Below are 21979 nucleotides of genomic sequence, written 5' to 3' on the forward strand. Positions count from 1 at the left end.
AAGATCTCTGGCTATCCTTCTATCATTCCAGGGACACTGGGTGTCTTCTTTCAGAGGAGGGTCTGAGCTTACATAACGAAAAACTGAGAGGGAAAGAGCCCTGACAGAAGGAGCTGGCAGGGGGTCTAAGAGGCTGCACAATTCCAGCCCTAGGAGAAGGGTCCACGGTTAGAGAACAAGATTCCAGAGATTTAAATACTGCCGCACAGCCCGGGGTACAAAACAGAAGACAGTGATCAAAATCAACTTGGACAACTGACAAGACTGAGTCTGATGTTGGTGAATGTCTTTTAAGGTCATTGGAGGGGGAGAGGACTGGAGAGAGGTGGTGTGCTCAGGGGTAGGTGGAGAGAGGTTTCAAGTCCAGGGCAGGGATATAAAGAAACACGGATCCAGAAAGCAGAGGGACAACAGGAGTGGGGAAAAGAGCGACAGGACCAGTTGGAGAAAAGTAAGGGGAAAGTAGAGACAGGGTTAAGGGGAGAGAGGAAGATGAGAGTGAGAAAAGTAAGGACGGCGGGGAGCGATTGAAAAGGCATGAGCTCTCCAGAGACAAGGGCGGACTGCTGGACCTGGAGATAGGGCGAGGGGCAAGGGGAGTGAGCGGCAGTGGGGCGCCCAGAGTGAGGAGAGGGGGCTGGAGAAAAGGAGGCGGGCAGGAAAGTGCGAGTGGCGCGGGGAGGGCGCGGAGCCTGGGGCCGGGGAGGGGGCGGAGGGCGCGGGAAGGAGAGCTGGGCGCGGGGAGCGGAGCGAGCGGGGCGGGGAGGCCGTGGGAGGGAGGTGGGGGGCAGGTGGGGGGAAGAGGGAGGGAGGGCGCGCGGAGGAGAGCCGAGGCCAAGTGCATTGTGTCTGGCGGCGGCGCGCGAGCCCACCGGCGGCTGCGGCGGGGCGGGAAGCCATGGAGCCGCGGGCGCTCGTCACGGCGCTCAGCCTCGGCCTCAGCCTCTGCTCCCTGGGGCTGCTCGTCACGGCCATCTTCACCGACCACTGGTATGAGACCGACCCCCGGCGCCACAAGGAGAGCTGCGAGCGCAGCCGCGCGGGCGCCGACCCCCCGGACCAGAAGAACCGGCTGATGCCGCTGTCGCACCTGCCGCTGCGGGACTCACCCCCCTTGGGGCGCCGGCTGCTCCCGGGCGGCCCGGGGCGCGCCGACCCCGAGTCCTGGCGCTCGCTGCTGGGGCTCGGCGGGCTAGACGCCGAGTGCGGCCGCCCACTCTTCGCCACCTACTCGGGCCTCTGGAGGAAGTGCTACTTCCTGGGCATCGACCGGGACATCGACACCCTCATCCTGAAAGGTGAGCGGCGGGCGCGCCCCGCGTCCCGGCTGCCGCGCGTGGAGCGCAGCCCGTGGCTTCCCAGGGGCGCGCCGGTCCCCGCGGCCACCTCCCCGCCGCGGCCCCGCGCTTCGCTGCCCGGCGCATTCTTTCATCCGTCCCCGCCGCCTCCTTTCTCCATCCCGTTCCCTTTCTTTCTCCTCCGCTTCTCTTCCTCTTCTTTCTTTCCACGATTCCTCTGTCTTCCTCATCCTGCCCTTCGTATTTCCCCAAGCTTCAAGTCTGTGCTCTACCCCTCTTTCCTGCTTTTGCTGCCTCTGGCCCTCTTCTTTCCCTCTCTCGTCCTTCTCTGTGCCCACACCTGCCTGACTGGGGATGCATGTGTGGATTTTCTTGACGCGCCTCCCTGTGAGGGCAACAGTCAAAAAGACTCGATTCCCCCCCCCCCCCCCATTGGGTTCCTTTCTTCAAGTTGTGCTTTCCTTTTATCAATACCTTTTGGAAGAAAAGCGATGCAAACCTCAGAGGAGGTTTGCAATCTCTTGGATTGCGCGGATGTTGGTATCAAACTGAACTGATGTGGGCACTCCATCCTGGTGGGCTCCTGGGGAGATAAGGAAGCCCCAGAACCTTCCTCCAAACACCCGAAGTGCAGGGTTTGTGTGGATTGGACTTCGCATACCAGTAGTTCACTGGGGTAGGCGTTTAAAGGCAGATAGGACACCTGCGGTATTCAGTGATAATGACCCACCCGCACCAATCCCCTGCCCCATTCCGTCCCTCTTCAGGAACCAGGCAGAAGCTGAGGAGAGAAAATAGCCAAGCCCTGTAAAGTGAATGATCCAGACGTGGCATGAAGTCTTTACATATCACTCTCTTATGTTGTGACATCTTCTAAAGAAGGTTATTTTTATTGTTTTGTTATCTGGCACTGAGTTTGCTCTTCTGAAATCTATACAACACCTGGCTTCCACGCATGTAATCAGATAGTTTGAATTCTCTCTCTCTCTCTCTCTCTCTCTCTCTCTCTCTCTCTCTCTTTCTCTCTCTCTCAATTCCACTCATGCAGAAACATCAATGTGACTATCCTTTAACTTTCAGAACTCAACCCCTAACAATTTTTTTTCCTTTCTGAGAGAAAAATAAATAAATATATATATATATATATATATATCTTCTTCCTTTGGACTCATTTCAAAAAAGAAAAAGCTCAATATCAGTACATTTTTAATATTTAGTAGCCACTTAGGAAGGCATATGAACAGATGTACATTAAATTACAGCTTGAAATGGATTACATAGAAAGGAGGCTAATAATGTGTTGGCTTTCTGAGTCTTGTTAGTTGGCGTATTCTTCATTTCTCAAACATGTCAACTTCCTCCTTCCCATGGCTAACCCAGCTGGGGACTGCCATCCAAACTGTCTGTATATGGAAGGACTCCAGCAATTTGGGGAGAATTGGATACAGTAATCTTCCTTTGGAAAGTGCACCTTTTTCTTTTCTCTCCTAACTTGCATCCATCTCTGGTTCCTCCTCATGAAGATGCTGCATAATTAATTCTGATAGTAGCATAGTACATGAACAAACTGTAAAAGCTGAATTTGGAGGCTCAGTTATGGAATGCTCATTTAGGCAAAGCAATTTTGAAAGCTAAGCAGTGTAGTCTGTCTTTGGAAATGACAGAACTGCATTTCCTTACACTCTTTCTATGCCTAGAGTATTTGATTGCATGTAATTTGGGTATAGTGTAATGCCTGAAACAGCAGGGCAGAGTTCAACCCACAGCAGGAGAGGGACTCCCACAAGACACTGCAGAACATTTCTGCAAATGCCCTCACTAGCTGAGGCATATAGCTCTTGTACAGTTCAGAATCAAATGATCTTAGAAGTGGAAGGACTTTAGAGGTCAATAAATCCAACCTTTATCCCATTGTCCTACCTCCCTTCTACAATCCTGACGGAGGGTTGTCCAGGCCAGCACTTCCGTTAGACAGAACCCACATACTCGTTAAAGAATTAGAGTTTTCTAGTCTGAATGCATCTTCTAGATAAAAACAATCTCATATTTACATTGACAGGGTTAAGCTAATCCTTTGTAGAGACCACTGAAGAGTTTGAGGTTGTGATCAGAAGACATGGGATTCCTCCCTGGCTCTGTTGCTCAATTGTAGTTTGTTCTCCCACAAGTGTCCAAGCCAGGAGCAAGGATGGCCTTCAGTTTTGTTGTCCTTACCATTAGGAAGGCTGACTATTCTTTAGAATATGATCTAGTTCTCACATTTATCACTGTTGTAATCATAACAAAGTAAATTTAACTTTCTGGGAAGTTAATGAACTGGCACTATTAAGAAATGAGGAGCTTGGAAGAAAGGGTGACACTGGTCTGTTATAGAATCATAATTTGTTGTTTGGGAGAAGGTCAGGAATGTCTTGGGTACTTCCAACAGTACTTTGCTACTACCCTACCTTGTGTTGGTTATATAACTCTTCTGAATCTCAGTTTCATCATATGGAAAATGAATGGATGACATCAACAGCTTCAGAATCCTGATTCTTTACATAATTTGAGAATGTCATCAATATTTCCCTATCTCAGATGATTTTTGGAATCTGTTTTGGGTAAATATTATTGCCTGTGTTTAGGTGTCTGACATTAGCAGCAGTGGTATGAATTCTCTAAATGAGCCATATAAAAATAGAAACTGGGGGCTGGGGTTGTGGCTCAGTGGTGGAGCGCTTGCCTAGTGGTGAAGCACTGGTTTGATCCTCAGGACCACATTAAAGACAAATAAATAGACGCTGGGCGTTGTGGTACACACCTGTAAACCCAGCAGCTTGGGAGGCTGAGACAGGAGAATGGCGAGTTCAAAGCCAGCCGTAGCAACTGTGAAGTGCCAAGAAACTCAGTGAGACCCTGTCTCTAAATAAAATACAAAACAGGACTGGGGATGTGGCTCAGTGGTCAAGTGTCCTTGAATTCAATCCCCAGTAACAAAAATAAAAATAAAGAAACTAAAATAAAGTTTCAAAAAAACCCTAGAAACCGACACTACATCTAATTTAAAACTTTGGAAAACCAGAGTCCAAGTTCTTTTCTTACTTTTGTCTCTGAATTACTTTGTTTATGAATCCTAACATCCTATAGACATTTTAAATTGTTTTGAAAAGTTAACTCAAAAGAATGGAGAGGAATAGGATACGGGTATAAGGTCTGCCTGGCAGGTTTAGTGAGCTTTTGAGGAAAAGAAGTTAACTTTTTTCTCTGTGGACCCATAGGACAAAGCCAGGAGGTGGGTGAAGGTTGCAGAGAGGAAAATATGGAAAACATTATCACCATCAGGATTATTTGCATTTGTTATTACTGGAGACAAGATAAGGATTTCTGAGAGATGTGTAAGAGATGGAAACATACACTGTGAGCAATGAGAGATTAGTTTAGAAATGATATGTATAGATCCTATGGTATTAATCTACTTAAGAAAAGCCACATGAACCAGGATAGCATTGATCTTAATGGAGCTAACATTTGGAAGCATCATTGAATTCTGATTTTTCACCATGTCATTATGATTCTAGTTCATTTCTATCTGTCCCATACCTTGGAAGTGTTTAAGATTGGACCTCTAGGATTGGGGCTATGGCTCAGAGGTAGAGGGTTTGCCTACCATGCGTGAGGCACTGGGTTCAATCCCCAGCACCACATAAAAATAAAATAAAGATATTGGGTCCACCTATAACTAAAAAATAAATATATATATATTTTTAAATTTTTAATATTTATTTTTTAGTTTTCGGTGGACACAACATCTTTGTTTGTATGTGGTGCTGAGGATCAAACCCGGGCCGCACGCATGCCAGGCGAGCGCGCTACGGCTTGAGCCACATCCCCAGCCCTAAAAAATAAATATTAAAAAAAGATTGGACCTCTAACCAGAATCTTCAACAAGAATGGAGGTAAAATTATTGATACATTCCTTAAAAACCAAGACTAGATCCTTATGCTGCTCCATCAAGCTGATGAAGAACAGTTAACTCATAAGTATAGTTTGAGGCACAGTTGTTTTTTGGGTAGTGAGTTCTCTTTATAGCACTGTATTCACCAATCCACACGCCACTATCTTGCACACCAGGATGACATGAGATTTTATCAAATGCTTTAGAGATAATTGGTTTGCATTATAATTCAGTAGTTTACTATCCAACTCAATAAAATACCCATAGAAACCTATTATGTACAAGGTAATGCCAGGAAGGTTTTGGCTACACATATGGAGTTCTGATGTGTTTAAATCTAAATTATTCTTCCATATAGGCCCTTCTTGCAGCACTGGCTAACTTTCGACACTAAGGAAGATTCGCTGGTCAAAGGACTGGTTCTGAGAATATGAAATGAAGTCATCTTTCACCCAGGCGTAGGAAGTCTGGAATAGCTGGGGGAGCCTTGTGGTAGGGACTTGAACAGATGGACTTAAAGCTTAGCGGTTTTGGCATCCCCGTGCCATTGGGAGTGTGGGGGAGGTTTGAAAGAAACCTTTATGTATTAAAGTCATAAAAAGCTTATAAGGCAAGTGGGTTTGCATGATGTATGTTTGGGTCCCAGGCAATGAGAGGAGATGACCTAAAGATAGATTCTTGATTGATTGATTGACTCATTATCTGTTTATTCACCCAACAAATAGATACTGGAGTACTGACCTAGGTATAGGAGATTCATGTAGAGTGAATAAGAAGGATCAAATGCCTGCCTTAGAGTTTATTTCAAGTAGTGGCATTTGTATTTTGTAGTGGATTACATAGTAACTACTTCAAGTAGGTGTGGAAAATTACCTAATGGAGGCAGAGAGCACGTTGGGAAGGATGATAGTACTGGTGAAGTAAATGACAGAAAATCTAGTGGGAAGTGACGGAGTGCTGTGCCCTTTGGGGTACTCTGGGCCATCCTGTTCTGAGTACAATACATGTGTTTCAACTAGTGGATGCTTAGTAAGATAGGAAGACAGATGGAAGGAGACTCAGTGGGAATGTTACATGATGCTTCTTTCAGTTACTGAAAGCACTGACTTTAACAAATAAACATTGATAAGACTTGTGAATACACCATGTAGAACTTTGGAGAAATCAATTTTGAACAGGAACCCGAGTTACTGAAATTATATTGGAAGTTCCAACTGTTCTACTAGCTTCAACTTGAAATTTTAAATTAAAAACAACAGTACCTTTCAAATGCATGTACTTTGTGCATGTAAATCAAATTCTTACATTATATACTGCCTGCAGTAAACAAAAGGAATATTAATGTTGTAGTGTTTTGTTTTTATGAAATTAAAAATGATCGGATTTCAGATATGTGAAGATTATCATTCTATAACGCATCATGTTAACTTGTATAAATCATTTGGGATTGAGTTCTTGAGACTTGAAATAAAATATGTCCTTGTGATTTCAGAAGCATTTTTCTTCTAATGAGATAAACAGAGATATCAAAGACAGTAGGACATAAATACTTTGTCATTTTGTTCTGTGTAAGAAAAGGAAAGTAAAAGATTTGGTAGGAATTCATTGGGTCTGCTCTTCACTGTGCTAATGATTTATCTGCTTCCCCTGTTGCTTATTCTCCATGAAATTAATAGTCTGTACAGGACCCACCAAGTTCTACCTGACACAGAAATAGATTGATGATTTTCTTCAGCTCATTTGTAGGCCAAAGTATCATTTGTGTTAGAATAATTATCTCCCAAGAGCAGATGTATCTAGGGAAGCTGAGAGGCCAGCATTCTTCCTCCTTCTGACTTGGAAGTTCACGGATTGCTCTCAGACCTCCTCTTGGCCTAGAAGATGCTGCTGGAAAAGGGATTCCTCAGGTTTGAGGATGCTAACATTGCAATTTAAGACTTCCTTTTCTTTTCTCTCTTTATTTTTGAGGCAAGTAGTGTCTGAATTTTTTTTGAAAATGCACTTATTTGATGCTCATATAAACACAATTTATATTTACTAATTTTTAAATTATGTGTATGAACTGTGCTAACATATACATCATGAAAGTAGACATTAAATGAACCTTTTTTTTTTTTTAACTAAACAATTCATACTACTCAATTAATGGCTACATTTGCAGTTTCATTTTATCCCATAGTGTATTGGATCTGTGCACACCCAAGTGTGATAGTCAACACATTCTATTGCAAACCCTCATAAAGGTGATCTCAAAGAGAAATTAAATTCTTGCCACTCTGCCATCAAAAGAAAATACTTGCTGCCATTCTTGCCATCTGCACAGGAAATATCTTTAAAAAATAATTTATAAACAGAAAAGTGGATGGTGCTTGAAGTGGTTTGTGATCAAAATTTCCAGAATCAATAACATTTTCATTCACCATATCTTGTGGATAACATTTAGCAATGGCCATGAGGGGAAATATAGAAAAGTTTTTGCTGTGTCATAGAAAGTTCACATCTAGTTATATCCAAGTCACTGAGACTTTTTTTTTTTTTCCTTAGCTACTGATTTTTCTTCTTCAAAGCTCAGAGAGAGCCCTCAAACCCCATCAGGCAGACTGATCATAATTGCAAGTGTTCTTGATTGCTGTACAAGATAAGCTTTTGTTGGAGGAGCATCTGGAGTCACTGAGATTCCTTGTGTCACTGCTGAGAATGAGATCCTGAGCAGTGGGAACATTGAAATGGTTAAGGCAGGTCACAGGGTTTTTCCAACTGTTATTCAGAATGATCTGTCCTTCATCTCTATACACCTGCAGTGCATTGTACTCCAGGTCATCAAATTATGTAATCACAGACTACTAGATTACAATCACAGATTGTTAATCTACGCCCCCACCAAACAAACCATGACCTTGGATTGGCTGTCTCCTCATGCCCAGAGTCCACCTTTCTTGTGTCCACTTTATTTTTCAGGGAAATTCCACTGTCTTTCTTTGAATCTCGATTGTCTGGATATCTGGGGTCCATTTTCTTGAATATTTTGCTGATTCAAAGAATAAAAATAGATTTGGTTTGATCATCTTCTTCAGTTCTTATCCCCTCCCAAAGCAACTGGTGAGGTGGAAGGAGAAACAAGAATTGGCAGATAATACAGACAGCAAATATGTCTCTTGTGGAGCACAACATTAGCTCAGTATTTTGGTAATTCAGATAAGATCACTTTAACCATGTAGGTTTTAACATTTTCTGCTTTAGGTTTTAATTTTTTTTTTTCCCTATTATTGTTATTTGTTTTAAAACATCACACCATTGATATTGTCTAAGGCTGTGTGTAGCTGGTTGTAAAGATTTTTATCAAAAAATAAAAAGCATTTTAAAATGGACTTTATCTTTCAAACCTGGTAAAATTTATGACAGTTTATTCTTTTGTTCTCTCATAGCGTTTCCCCGTGGTTAAAAGTGATTGCAGTGATTAATCTGTTTTATTGCAAGTTTTAACTAAAAGGATGCAACTGAACTTCTTGGAGCCTGAGAGAGTCTGCGTCCGCAGTGGTGAGGCTGACAGCCTTTGTTTGCTGCAGAGTACCGGGAAACTACACGCTGTACTCCATCTTTCCTGTAACTCAGCCAGATAAGCTGATTGCAGACCAAACAATAATGTCATGGGGACACCCATCAGGGAATGCATTAGCAAGTGAAAAAGGGGGAAGGATAGGAACCATATTTCTTTCCCTTTTCTTGAATTACTGAGGACACACTGAATTATTTTCTATAACTTGCTGGATGTTTCCCAGTGCTCAGACTTTTTAATATGTTGTTTATAGGTGAAAATCAATCAAGTCATTTCCCTGCTAAGAACCAAAAGGATATTATGTGGTTCCTTTCAGTTTCTCCAAGTTATTTGATACTATACTATACTACTATACAGGTAGACAGGGAACAGACTCCAGAAATTCTGGAAGTGGCAAATTGTGTGTATATGGATAATTCTAGAAGGCGCAATTATCTCCTTACAACAGGTCACTCAACTGCAAATCAACACTGATGCTTTCATCCCCCATGCAAATAAGCACTGACTTACATACTTAGGGTCTGTAAAAACAGCAGAACAAGAAGGGTAGAGGGAATCAGGGTGGGAGGCCCATTTGGCTGGGATCTCTTTTGTCAACATTTTAAGCAATTTTTATTTGGTGTGGGAGATGTGAACATTTGCTTCACTCACAATCAGTCAACAAATGTTACTGTTAGAATTTTCTCTTTCTCTCCCTCCCTCCCTCTTTCTCTTTCTTTCTTTCTTTTGTAAAAGCCTGTTTAGTAAAACAATAACAACAATAGCAACAAAAACAAGCAAGGAAGCAAACAAACAAACAAAAATAGTGCTAAATCCTCTTGGTTTCAAAGGATTGAGCTTTTCCTTATGGCACCCAGAGCAAAGAAGAATGGGGTCTGAGTCAATGGGTTAGTCTGAGTTTGAATGCTTTTTCTTTTTAAGACCTCACAATTTCTTTTTCTTTTTCTTTTTCTTTTTTTTGTACCAGAGATTGAACCCAAGGGTTCTTAACCACTGGGCAACAACCCCATTCTTTTTTTTTTTTTTTTTTTAATTTATTTTGAGACAGAGTCTTGCTAAGCTGATTAGAGCTTTGCAGAGTTGCTGAGGCTGGCTTTGAACTTGTGATCCTCCTGCTTCAGTCTTCCTAGTGTCTTGGATTCTAGGTGTGCACTACTGTGCCCAGCTAAACTGTCACAATTTTGAAAACTGCCTGCCGTAATGTTTACCATTGTCATGAAATTTTAAGTATGTGCATCACGTTAAATATCATCAAATGAAGTTATCCTGGAAAAAACAACACAATTGATCACTTGTGATTGGAAAATTATAAAACAGAACATCAGAGCAACAATTTAACGTGGCAGAAGATAAACTGCTACTGCTGGTGGTGAGGGACAATAATTATAATGGCCAATTGGAATGAATATTCGAACCTATGCCAGTTGGAGCTCAGTGTTTGTTTTCTGCCACTAATAATTAAGAATCATTTATTGCAGGTGACTTATCCTTAGTATTTAACATATTGTAGGAAAACTGTAATTGGTGTTCAGAAAATGGACGTATTGGTTGCAGGAAGCTCACAAGTATTAGAAAAATAAAGAGGTAGGCTGAATGAAAGAGTGGCAGGAAAAGCAATAGTGACTGCTAACATGAATGGTTTTGAAAAATGTGGTTGTGTTTTTTTTTTTTTTTTTTCTTCAGATGTTCTAAACAAAACAAAAGCACAAGGTAACCATTTACCATTCGCAGTTACAGGTAAAATCCAGCCAGATGAAGCTGAAAAACAAGCATCAAGATCAAGTTATATTGACTTCCTGCTTTTCTCAAAGGTTACCTTTTCTTTTGGAAGGAAACTCAGACTAGTAGTAGGCAAATAGGTAAGCACAGGTAGAATCAAAGACTCGAAAGGAACTTCAAGCAGAGATGCTCACCAGATTTTTATACCGTGGTGTCTGTAATAGGTGATTTACACTTGAGTAGCAAACTCTGGTCAATTATATGCAGTTCCTCTCCCTCCCTCCCTTCCTCTCTGAAAGCTAATCAGAATGCCTGTGAGCAAGGGAGATCGGCATAATCTCAAATTGGTTCTAATTTATAAGACAGTATATCCTTAGTATATCCAAAGAAGGTTCCCTGCTTTGGTAGGGGGTATGGGTGGGGCTTAATTCAGACTACATTTTTTTGGAGTTTGGGTTTGTATCAGGGGCTGATGGATATTGTGGCCTGGGTGCTTGACTCCCTCAAAGTCATCCCTGGGCACCACTACTGTTTTAGAAAATTGGCAGCTGTATAAATAACTCATTACCTGTTAGTTCTCTGAGCAGGCCCCAACACACCTGATTTGGGAAAATTCAGAATAAAAATTACAGTAGGAACCATAACAGGGCACAGTTGTGTATGTCCTCCAAATGTGATAGAGTTATTGAATTAAATGTACTTGAGAGTTGTTAAATAGAGTAGTTCCCTGTTCTATTTGGCGGTGCATACAGATGATTATGCAGTAATATTTCGATTATGCCATGAGAGAAATTGAGTGCTTTTTACTAACAGGCCATAGATTTTCATTTTGAAAATTTGTGGCATGGGTGCTTTTTAAGAGTATATTTTTATTTCTAAATTATCACAGTTTCTTGTTTCAGCACTCTTCCAGTTCTATTTGCAGGTTAAAATGGCAGAAATATTTTTTTCCTCTCTGATCAGTTTCTCTATGTACATAGTTTTCTGGAAATGCTTTTTTTCTTTTATTTCTTCCTCCCAATAAGAAGGAACGTTACTGATTAGGTATGAAACATTATAATTGGGTGGGTGTAAATTTAAAAAATGAAGCTAATGAAGTGCTTAATAAACATTTATCCATTCCTGCGGGTGGGTTTATTAGTTAAGAATCTTTTAGTGTCCAATAAGAGAATACCCAAATAACAATGATTTAGTCTACAAGTAAAATGCATTATTTTGCATAAGGGTATATCTAGAGGAATCCAGCACTGGTAGTGAATTCAGAGATTTGAGCTGGGAGGCTTTAGAGTCCCAGCATAGGCAATTTTGCTTAAAAGCCTTGTCTCTTTCTGGTCATATTAGTTCTGTGTGTCCTTTCCTCACATAGGAACAAGTCAAAGACTAGGAAAAAGGAAAGGCCACTTTTGGTTTTTTCTTTGTAATTAATACATGCACAACCCCCCCCCCCCCAATAATTGTTTTACATACTCCAGATTTTATAATCAATATGATTTCTCATTGGTCAGAATTATGTCACATGACTGTTTTTAAACCAATCTCTGGCAAGTGGAGTGGAATTACCATGATTCTCTTAGGCCAATCAAAGTGGTACTCCGTGGGGTTGGGGAGGGGGCCAGTCTCCTCAGGAATCTCTTGGCCGCCTGGTTTCTGTTAATCAAGGAACAGTGGCTGCCATACACCTATAGAGGCTGCCACAGCAGGGATATTCCAATGGCATTCCCATCCTACCTGTGGTTATTCCATAGTAGGACACTGCAAAGAGAACCCAGATTTCCTGCTAGCTCCTCCAAGTACACCACTGTCTCTACATCCTGCCCTGATGGACACATGGAAGTGCCCTGAAAGCGCTATGTTTTTCTTTTTGAAGAGCTGTTTGTGTCTCTTTAACCTCTAGTGGCCCAAAGGTTACAGTTGTTTCTAAGGAAGTTTATTTATAATTTACTGTTAAAATGGAACATAGAATATTTGCAACTGTGCATCTGAGAGGATGTCCTTGTGCTCTATGATCAGATGGTACAGTTGTTAAATTTTAATACTCATCAGAGTAGTAAGATCAGTGCTAAAGGGCTTCCCATATACACAGCCTTTGTCCCCACCCCCATGCCCCCCCCCCCAAGAAAGGAAGTTCAGCACACTCCAGAGAAGACTGTCATGGAGATCATTATTCTGATCATGCCCAGTCCCTGTCCATTTATAAAATCTGTTCAAACCATGATATGACTTGTTTTAATTTCTTGATTCCTTAGGGGAAAACAACAATATGTTTCATTCCAATTCCTTGACTGATGCTGAGGGGCCATCATTACAATTTCCATGTGCATATACAACTATAATTATTTTGAGAAAGAAACTTTGCAAAACTCTTTTTGCTATTGCTCATGTCCCGGTGTGTGATAGAGGCACATATTCAAGATTTTAGAAATTAATCAATTCAAAGAAAAGCCAGTATCATAAATCCTTGAAATTTTGTCAAGAATCCTTTGCTTTTGAAAGTACAAATCTAGAAGACCATCTAAGGAAGTGATTGTTTAGCAATATATGTTTCTATGTTTGGAGAGTAGGATGGACACAGGGCATATGAAAATGAACCCCAGTCATCTCAGCAGGAGTGTTCACGTCAGACCACTCCAGTGAATCTCCGGTTTCTTGATGGAATTGCTGTGTTCCTCCTGGATCTCTCATTTGACACCGTGAGGCCTATTTATTAAAGCTTGGCACCTTCTAGGGCAGGAATTACGAAGCAAGAAAGTCTGAACTGTTGCAGATGGGCTGAGCTAGCAGGATTTTAGCACAGAAGCCTCAAAAGATGGTGTAAAACCACAAGGTATGTGGGTGGGCATATATTTGGACCTCCAGATTGCATGCCAACTTGTAGGTTCAGGGAAAAAAAAAGGCAGTAAGAGAGCAGAAAGAAAAAAGTATAGGAAGGCTGGGAAGGAGACAGGGACAGGAAGGAACAAGACATTTGGCGGGTCTTTGGGGAACAATCTCTATAGGATCTTATTTTCTTAAATACCCATTAGATACATTTAACTTTCTAAAATACAGTATTACCATGTCTTTCCTTTGACTAAAACTCTCTGATGGGGTCTCCAATAAGCTAAACATAGAATTACCAAAACCCCCAGCAGTTCCACTTGTAGGTATACACCCAAATAAATTAAAAATGGATACTTAAATAAAAACTTTACATAACTCTTCACAACCGTACTATTCACAATAGCCCAAAGGGAAACAACCCAGATGTCCATCAGCTGAGGAATGGATAAAGAAGATGTGTATGTCCATACACTTTTATTCCTTTGTATGGTGGAACCTTGAACGCATGCTGAGTGAAAGAACTCAGGCTCAAAAGCCCACATATTGAATGATTTTATTTATATGAAATATCCAGAATAGACAAACCCAGAAAACAGGGAAGGGGGGAATAGGGAGTGATTGCTTAGTGGGTATGGGGTTTTCTTTTAGGTATGAAAATGTATGGGAAAGAGCTAGTGGGATTCGATCACACAAGATACTAAATATCATGATGTTGTATGCTTGAAAATGGTTAAAATGATAAACCACAATAACAACAACAAAAGACCCCAAGAATGTCTGTTTTCCCACTGCCCAAAGCTTCAAGTCTAAATTTCTTTGGTTATAAAAAAGCTTTTGCCAGGGCTGGAGTTATAGCTCAGTGGTAAGGTGCTTGCCTAGCATGTGTGAGTCACTGGGTTCGATCCCCAGCACCACATAAAAGTAAATAAATAAAATAAAGGTATGGTGTCCGTTTATGACAAACTTTTGCCATGAGGCTCCAGCTCCCTTGCTGGTTACATGCCTAGCCTCTTCTCCATGAAATCAAGGGTCAGGCTACTTTAGACCATTTGCTGTTTCTTCTGTAAAAGTGCCCTTTCATGTTTCTGTGTCGTTGCATATCCTGTTTTTTCTGCCTGAAACACCATCCTCTCTTGTCCATCTGCATAGTGTCTGCTTTTCCTTGAAAGCTTAGGGCCATTGTTATTCCTTTTCTAGCTTTTTCTTGAATCTACCCTCATTTCCTGCAGAATTAATTGCTTTATAGTAGTTTGGTCTTATCCACAGTTTTGCTTCCATGGTCAACTGCAGTCTAAAAATATTAAATGGAAAATCCAATAAATAAATAATTCATAAATTTAAGTTGTGCACCATTCTGAAAAGTGTAACGAAACCCTGCACCCTCCTGCTCTGTACTGCTCAGCATGTGACTCATCCCCTGGACCAGTAAAACCGTTCTATGCTACCTGCCTGTTGGTCACCTAGTATCCTTTGTTATCAGACTGACTTGCAGTAGTATCTTGCTTGATGCTTGGGTTCAAGAAATCCTTATTTTACTTGATAATGACTTCAAAGTGCAATAGTAGTGATGCTGGTAATTTTATTACAGTATGTCATAATTGCTTTGCTTTATTATTGTCATTAAACTCTTATTTGCCTAATTCATAAATTAAACTTTATGAAAGTTTTGTATGTGTGGGATAAAAACATGGTATATACAAGAATCAGTACCATTCACAGTTTCAGAAATCTACTGGGGGTTTTGAACCTCATTGTGTGTTATATATCTCTCTATTATAGTAATGTGTACACTGTACTGTAGTTTAATTTCCTTGTCTATTTTACTCCCTACCTTAAGACCAAGAATATTTGCTGCCATGCTCAATATCGGGCGCATGGAGATCTATTCATAGAAGGGCTATTAAAAAAATTGCATTTGATTGATTCAAATCACAGTCATATTGGATCCATGTCTTTCTTACCTACTTCAGAGTTTTAATCCGATTCAAGGACAAGGAGAAGGGAGAATTATTCTGTTTTCAAAGACTAAGACACTAATAATTCAAAGAAGACAAAGTACTTGGCATTAAAAAAAATAGTAATAGATGTTAAAAAAAAAAACAAAAACAAAAAGATGAAAATCAGCATTCCTTGTATGCTTTTACCTCCTAAGGATTCAAAGTTATCAGTATAAAATTAAGAGAGCTTCTTTATGAGGGTCTTCCTTGTAAAATGCTCTTAATCTTTATTAGAGAGATTATAATTGTTATTCAGATTTTCTTGTCTTTCTGCTTATCTCTAGGAAGTCCCACTGTCAGGAAGTGTTTCTTTGTCTTCTTTCTTCCACAGCAGCCAGTAGGGTGGTTTTGAAATGATTGGAACTCAGTATACTGGTAGTATTTTACCAAGTTTATTTTATGCATGTCCTGTACAGTTTTGGCTTATTAAATTTTTTTTTTCCAAGAAGAGCCTTGCAAGTCCAACTATATACTTCCCTTTACCAGGAAGCAGAATGGCTGAATGAATTTGAAAGACTCTTGTTTGCTGTCCTTCATTAAGCTCTTGGCTGTTTTGCTGCTGTCGGACCTGTTGCTAGGTAGGTTTCTGTGTGCTGAGAAAAGCCTGCAGTCACGTGGGGTGCAAGAGTGCTCTTGAGACTCTTCAGGCAGAGGTGGCTCTTCAAGAGATGAGGGGCTTTGCTGGCATTCTGAAGTGAGATTCCTCTAGCAAGTTTATTTTGTGGTTTATGGAGGTAACAGGAGTCAGGATATTTGGGGGCATTTCTTCACTCTGCTCTTAACTAGCCTGGGTGACTATGGGCAAGTCACCTCTCCTCTTCAGATCTTGATTTTTCTCATTTGTAAATTTAGAGGTTGAACTAGTGTAACCTGGTAGACCTCTTGCAGCATTAACCAACTGTAATGATAGCATGCCCAGAAAACAGCAGCCTAATTAATTCAGCAATGTGGCAGACTAGGAAAGGTCACTTTTCTCCAGAAGTAGTTAAATGTTAGGACAACTCAAATTTAAGGGCCATTTCCTGTTTCCAAGTTGTTCATCCACATAGCTTTCTTTTGCTCTTTTGCATGTGGCTTGCTTTTTTATCACCAACTTTCTTTTTCATCTCCAGAGAGTTTTAAAGGATATGTCAAAACCGTCTGTATTATTTCAAGAATTCTGTGTGGTGGGAGCAATGTTTGCCATTTGGTTGGAAGAACTGGACTGTATATTTTTCTTTTTAGTTTCATGGGGAATTGGTATTAATAAGGCATATCTGGTTTTAGAAAACGGAATTAGAGTTTGTAATGGACAGCAGAGCAGAATTCCCTTTAGAAAATTGCATAGTATTTATAATTTAAATTTTGCTTATTTCTTTCAGATGTCTTTGAAAAACTTCTGAAAAGATTTTTGATGAAAGAAAAAAATCTACTTTTTTTTTTTTTTATTACTACAGGAAAAACTTCTAGGTTGATTTCCTTCTTGGCCAATGAAAGTATTTAATACTTCAATCCACATGAATTCAACGAGAAGCCCATAATTATGTTTCATTTTGTTCAAAAGTTTTAGAGACGTCCTTTTTGAATTTAATAATCCATGGTGTTAAATACCTGGAAGTTGTATTTGATCACTTTAATTTATATTATGAATATTGGTTATTCATTTCATTTCCTTCCTTTCTTCTTTGAATGATATTCTAGGTTGCTTGCCAAATATTGAAATAGGCATGATTGTTAATTTCACGGAGAGCCCTATTTAAAAAACTTGAACATGATGTGTTGACCCCAAATTTTCTCCTTGGTACAAATGAAAGGATGTTCGTGGGTATCCTGCTTTAGTCGACATGGCAATGATTACAATGGCCGACCTGCTCAGCCTCTGATGCTCCACAGGACCATTTGTTCCCTTCTATCTTTCCATACTGGGCAGACATTAGTTAGATAAGCCCATCTTCTGTGGCATCTGATCCAGTCTGGCTGGTTCTTATTGACATGGTCACAGTATGACTTCCAGTCATTTGCATTTTGGTTATATGGAAGACTTAGAGGATTTTCTAAGAGAAGAAAAATAAACCTCTTCAAAACACATTAACAAAACTGCACTGAAGAATGATGGGGAAGATGGGGGAGAGACTTCCAGGAAGGATGAAGGGAAGAGCCATTACCTATTGGTCTGAACTTTGGATTCCCGATTTGGGAAAGTGTTTGTTAGGATACATACATTTTTTTCATTTGGTTGGGGTTTTTGGTTTTTGGTTTTTTTTTTTTTTTTCCTTTTACAAACTGTAACATTAGGGAAGAGGCTTATAAAATCCACAGATGATTAACTAGAAAACTGAAATTATTCTGTAGTATCCGTGTGATGAGAAATGCATGACTCATGGAATGTAAGAAAATACACCTTAAGTTTACACAGCAACTTCCTTTCACATAACTCAAAGCAGTTTTTACATAGAGAAAAAGGAGAAACTCATTCTGACCAATCTTGTGTTTGGGGAGCATAACAGTGGAGCTGCTGTTTGTACGTGGCGGGGATTTCTATTTGGCATGGAGTGGGCAGATCAGGAACCCTGGGAACTGGGGGCTGGTGGCCTGGTCCTGGCTCTCTTGCACCTTACTGAACATTGGCAAATCATTTCAACTTCTCTAGACCTTAGTTTCTCAGTTTTTTAAAGTGAAGGGTGGAATTTCATACTTTCTCTGAGTTTTTCAAATTATTACGTTTTATGATTTATGCAGAGCATCAGGAAATAAAGGATGAGTTTTTCAGATAGCTAAAGTCTACCTTTATGTGCGTCAAAGCTTGTTTTTATCTAATTGGATGGATATATTTATTCCGTACATGATACATATTTCTGCTTTCTCAAACAGCACTAAATTTAACTTTTGCTTAATGACTCAAGGTTTCATTATGAACTATGATGTAATACCTAAGTGCCCTGAGGGAGCTTAGCAGTGTGTAAGAACTCTGTGCCTTAAAACTAATCGACACTCTCTACTCTCCATTAAAAAAATGTGCTTGTTCTGATTTGTGTGTGTGTATTGTTAAGTATTATTTCCTTCTGCTTCTATGTCTGCCTATATCTGTCCCTTTTTATATTCCACTAATGGACTAAAAACAGGGGACCATTGATATTAGGTCTGAAGTTAGGGCAAGTAGTCGTAAATGACATCTCAGGAGCTACCCCTGTGAGTTAAGACTTTGGAACTTCATTGTCCCAGAGGCCTTTGGGGGTATTCTTCTGTGGTGCAGACGTACAGTATATGGTGCTTCCTGTTTATAGAATGATGTAAAGTGTGTGACTATACTTTGTAGGAGAAAATAAAGATGAGAGTAGAGCAAGAATGGCATAGTCCCAGGGACCACAAGATGGCTCAGAAATATAAAAAGGTCATGCAGAGGGAAGATCCTCAGGATCTGTGAGAGTGTCCAGATAATTGACAGGCATGACTAGACCTCATTTATAGGGCATCCCACACAGTTATCCTGTTCAGCGTCCTGGCTTGCCTGTCACCACCTTCTTAAAGTAGATACCAGGGGATTGATAGTGGCAAAGGTTAAACTAGGATCCATGGATGCAGAACTTCTAGTTCATCATTATCAATTGATCCTTAGGACTACTTGCAGTGGAGTAGGAAAATTTAAATTGGTTACTCATTTTCTGTGTATTTACAAATAAAAGCCACTTTATTAGCTTGCAAACTACAGTATCGTCCATTTCAGCATAAATTTGGAAGCTGACTAATTTGCACTTGTTTTATCTGCAAAGCTGGCAATTTTGGGAAACCTCCTACCTCCTCCATCTTCCCTCCCCATGGTCTCACCTCACCCATCCAACAACAAAGCCAAGAATGTTATTTTAGGCTATGAAAGCCATATTAAAAATATTGAGTTTCTGTATACTTTTCTGAAATTTAAAATAAACAAAAATAGGACCAGTCTAATGCCAGACTCTTTTTTGTTGCATTTTCTGGGTGCTGGTGGAAGATAAGCAATGTGCCCTGCAGTCAGACCTGGTGCTGTGTTGAGACCACATTTTCCCTATCTAAGAGGACCATAGGTGTCCATCCTGGGCAGGGTGGAGCCTGGAATCACTAAAAATACCTGTGGCTGCAGCTGTTTTTAGGGTTATGTTTTTGTAGCTTGTGAAGTTGATGGGGTAGTTGGGAAAAAGCCACACGGCCATCAGCCATCAGAGAAGTACAACGGTATATACTGCTTATTTTTGCACGGAAGCTATGCATCTCGCGGTTTATGTGCACTTGGGGAAACTTTTGCCTTTCCTTTGACACAATCAGTGTGGATGTGATGGCCACAGCATGGAGGCAACCTCTGTTTTCTTCCCTTGCAAAGCTGGCTTCCTTCTCACTTCTCGAAAAATACTACCTAATGGAGCTTAGGATCCTGGAATTATAGTCCCTGTAGCAGTGTAGCTAGCTGGTTTTATTTATCTGAGGATTGGGATTGACTTCTTCTTTATTGATTTAGGCTGATAATCATGCAGTCTATTGGGCTGTTTCTAATTATTTTGGCTATCTTAATTATTGGATTGTGCATGATCTGTTCTGTTCAAATAATTTCTCAGCAAAAAGAATTGAACCAGCAGAAGAGTGCATGTGTCTACCTAATCCCTATCTGCTTCTGCCTCCAGCCCTTTGTGTCATGTTAAATGAATCATTTTGCTTTCCTGTTTTTCATTTTCCTCTCTCTGAGCATAGAGGGAATGATATTTATCCTGTGCTTAAGATTTAGGGTCACTAAATATCAAAATGTAAATTGATGTTATCAGTTTGATAGGACCTTCCTGCTGACTTCATGTAGTTTAAGTATTTCTTTCTGATTATGAACTTTCAATAAATATATGCCTAGAGTAGAAATTGCAGAAAGCAATTTTCCACACTATAGAAGAACACAAAAATCATCTGTAACCCCTAACTTAGTTGTATAAATTTGCTAAAAGATCTGTTTTCATTTAGTCTTTATTCACATCTGTATGCAAATATTTGAGATACCATGAAATTTGCTGCTTTGGATTCAATAGTAAAACACAAGAATTCTCCATATTTAATCATTCTTAATATTTTTATATGTGTGTATTTTAATGTTTGTAGTCATCTAGTTAATTATCTTTCCAACTCCTATATATCCTCATATCCCTTATTTACCAGGTAGACAGAATCATCTGCCTAAAATGAACTTGATCTGATAATTTCCTTGTTTAAATCATCTGTGGTGCCTGAGAACTTGGTGCATGGGGCCTTGTACTGCGGGGGAGGAGTGCTTCCTGTTTGGCCTCTGTGTACCCTTCCTTCTATCTTGTTATTTCTCGACGCTCCATCTTAGCATGTTTTGCTCTGGCAATATCCAACGTCTTATTGGCTCCTCTAGACACCCTTTGTTTGCACCCTCTGCATTTGTAGTTCCTCTGTCTGGAATGCTCATTCCTTCCCAGTACCACCCCAGACTGGCTCAGGAGGGCCTCCCCAACATCCCTTCCCTGGGAACTGTTTCCTGCTGGCAGTTCTGAGATGGCCTGTTTGTATCTCTATCACTTAAATTTACTGCTGTCCTCGCCTACTCCTCTTTGCACTCTTGCTTGTTTGCTAAAAAAATCAATTCTGATCATGTCTTCTCCTATTTTACAACCTGGGGAGACTTCCACTGAGGCTTATGATAGAGACCAAGTCTCAATGCAGAATTCAGATCTTCCTCGGTTTAGCCTCCCCCTTTCTTTCTAGCAGCATCTTCCATGATGCCCCTCACTTTCTCTCTGCACCTGGTCCTGCAGGCCTTCTCATTCCAGGAGTGAGTCTCCACCAAGAAGCCCTTATTTACACTCTTCCTTTGCCCTGCAAGGACAATCCTGCCCCTCCTTGGGACCTCGGCCTTCTCTGATTGCCTTTCTCTAATCCTCATGGCTCAGGCACCCTATTCTGTGATTGCAGAATGCCATGTGCTTCTCCTCTATGCCAGAGTTGTAATTTGACATCTTTTTGCCCTCTCATTTCAAGAATGGCTGTGTCCTTCGTAAGACTCTAAATTCTGCGAGTGAGGGCTTGTATTTGTTTTCATTCGGTTCACAGGTAGGATTGAACTGGGGGAAATCACAGGGTCCAACAGCTGAGGTTAGATAAGTTCTACAACCCATCAGGCTGGACAAGATTAATTATATTAGATGGAATCAAGTAGGGTAAGGCAGGAAATATGGATTAAAGAGGATATCATGCGTAAGAAGGGTCTGGACTCTTACAGTCCTTGGAATACCTGATAGGATCAATATTATTAGCCCCCTTTTATAGATTGAATAAGACTCAGAGAATTATTTTGCTGGAGGTCATGAAGCTAATGGGTAGTAAGGGCCATCATTCAATGTTAAACCAACCTTCAGGGAGATGAAGTGGAATGAAGAACTTGTCCAGGCTGTGTTTTAGGACACAGTCTGTAGAGCTCACGTTGGTTTCCTGTCTGAGGCAAACATGTTGGTAGCTGGTCAGCCTGTTGTGGGACTTAAACCATCCAGGCAGTGAAGTGGTATGACCAGCAGCTGTGAGTGCCTGCAGAGGCTGACTTTGCCTCTGCACACCTGTGTTCCTTGTGCCTAATGGGACTCTCCAGATATTTTGCACAGGGGCAGCTTCTGACCTGGGTAGGGTATCTGAGTCCTCAGAGAGCAC

General features: G+C 40.7%; 1 protein-coding gene across 1 annotated transcript in view; it reads left to right on the forward strand.

Moving 5' to 3' along the window:
- Nucleotides 1-898: 898 nt before the first annotated feature.
- The window catches only part of Tmem178a (transmembrane protein 178A), a 60008-nt gene continuing 38927 nt past the window's right edge, over nt 899-21979 (forward strand). Inside the window, exon 1 of the mRNA XM_076833862.1 lies at nt 899-1298. Within this exon, the coding sequence (XP_076689977.1) occupies nt 899-1298 (400 nt within the window). The remainder of the gene's footprint in view (nt 1299-21979) is intronic.

The sequence above is a fragment of the Callospermophilus lateralis genome, chromosome 14 (genome assembly GCF_048772815.1).
Source record: "Callospermophilus lateralis isolate mCalLat2 chromosome 14, mCalLat2.hap1, whole genome shotgun sequence".
Classification (NCBI taxonomy): domain Eukaryota; kingdom Metazoa; phylum Chordata; class Mammalia; order Rodentia; family Sciuridae; genus Callospermophilus; species Callospermophilus lateralis.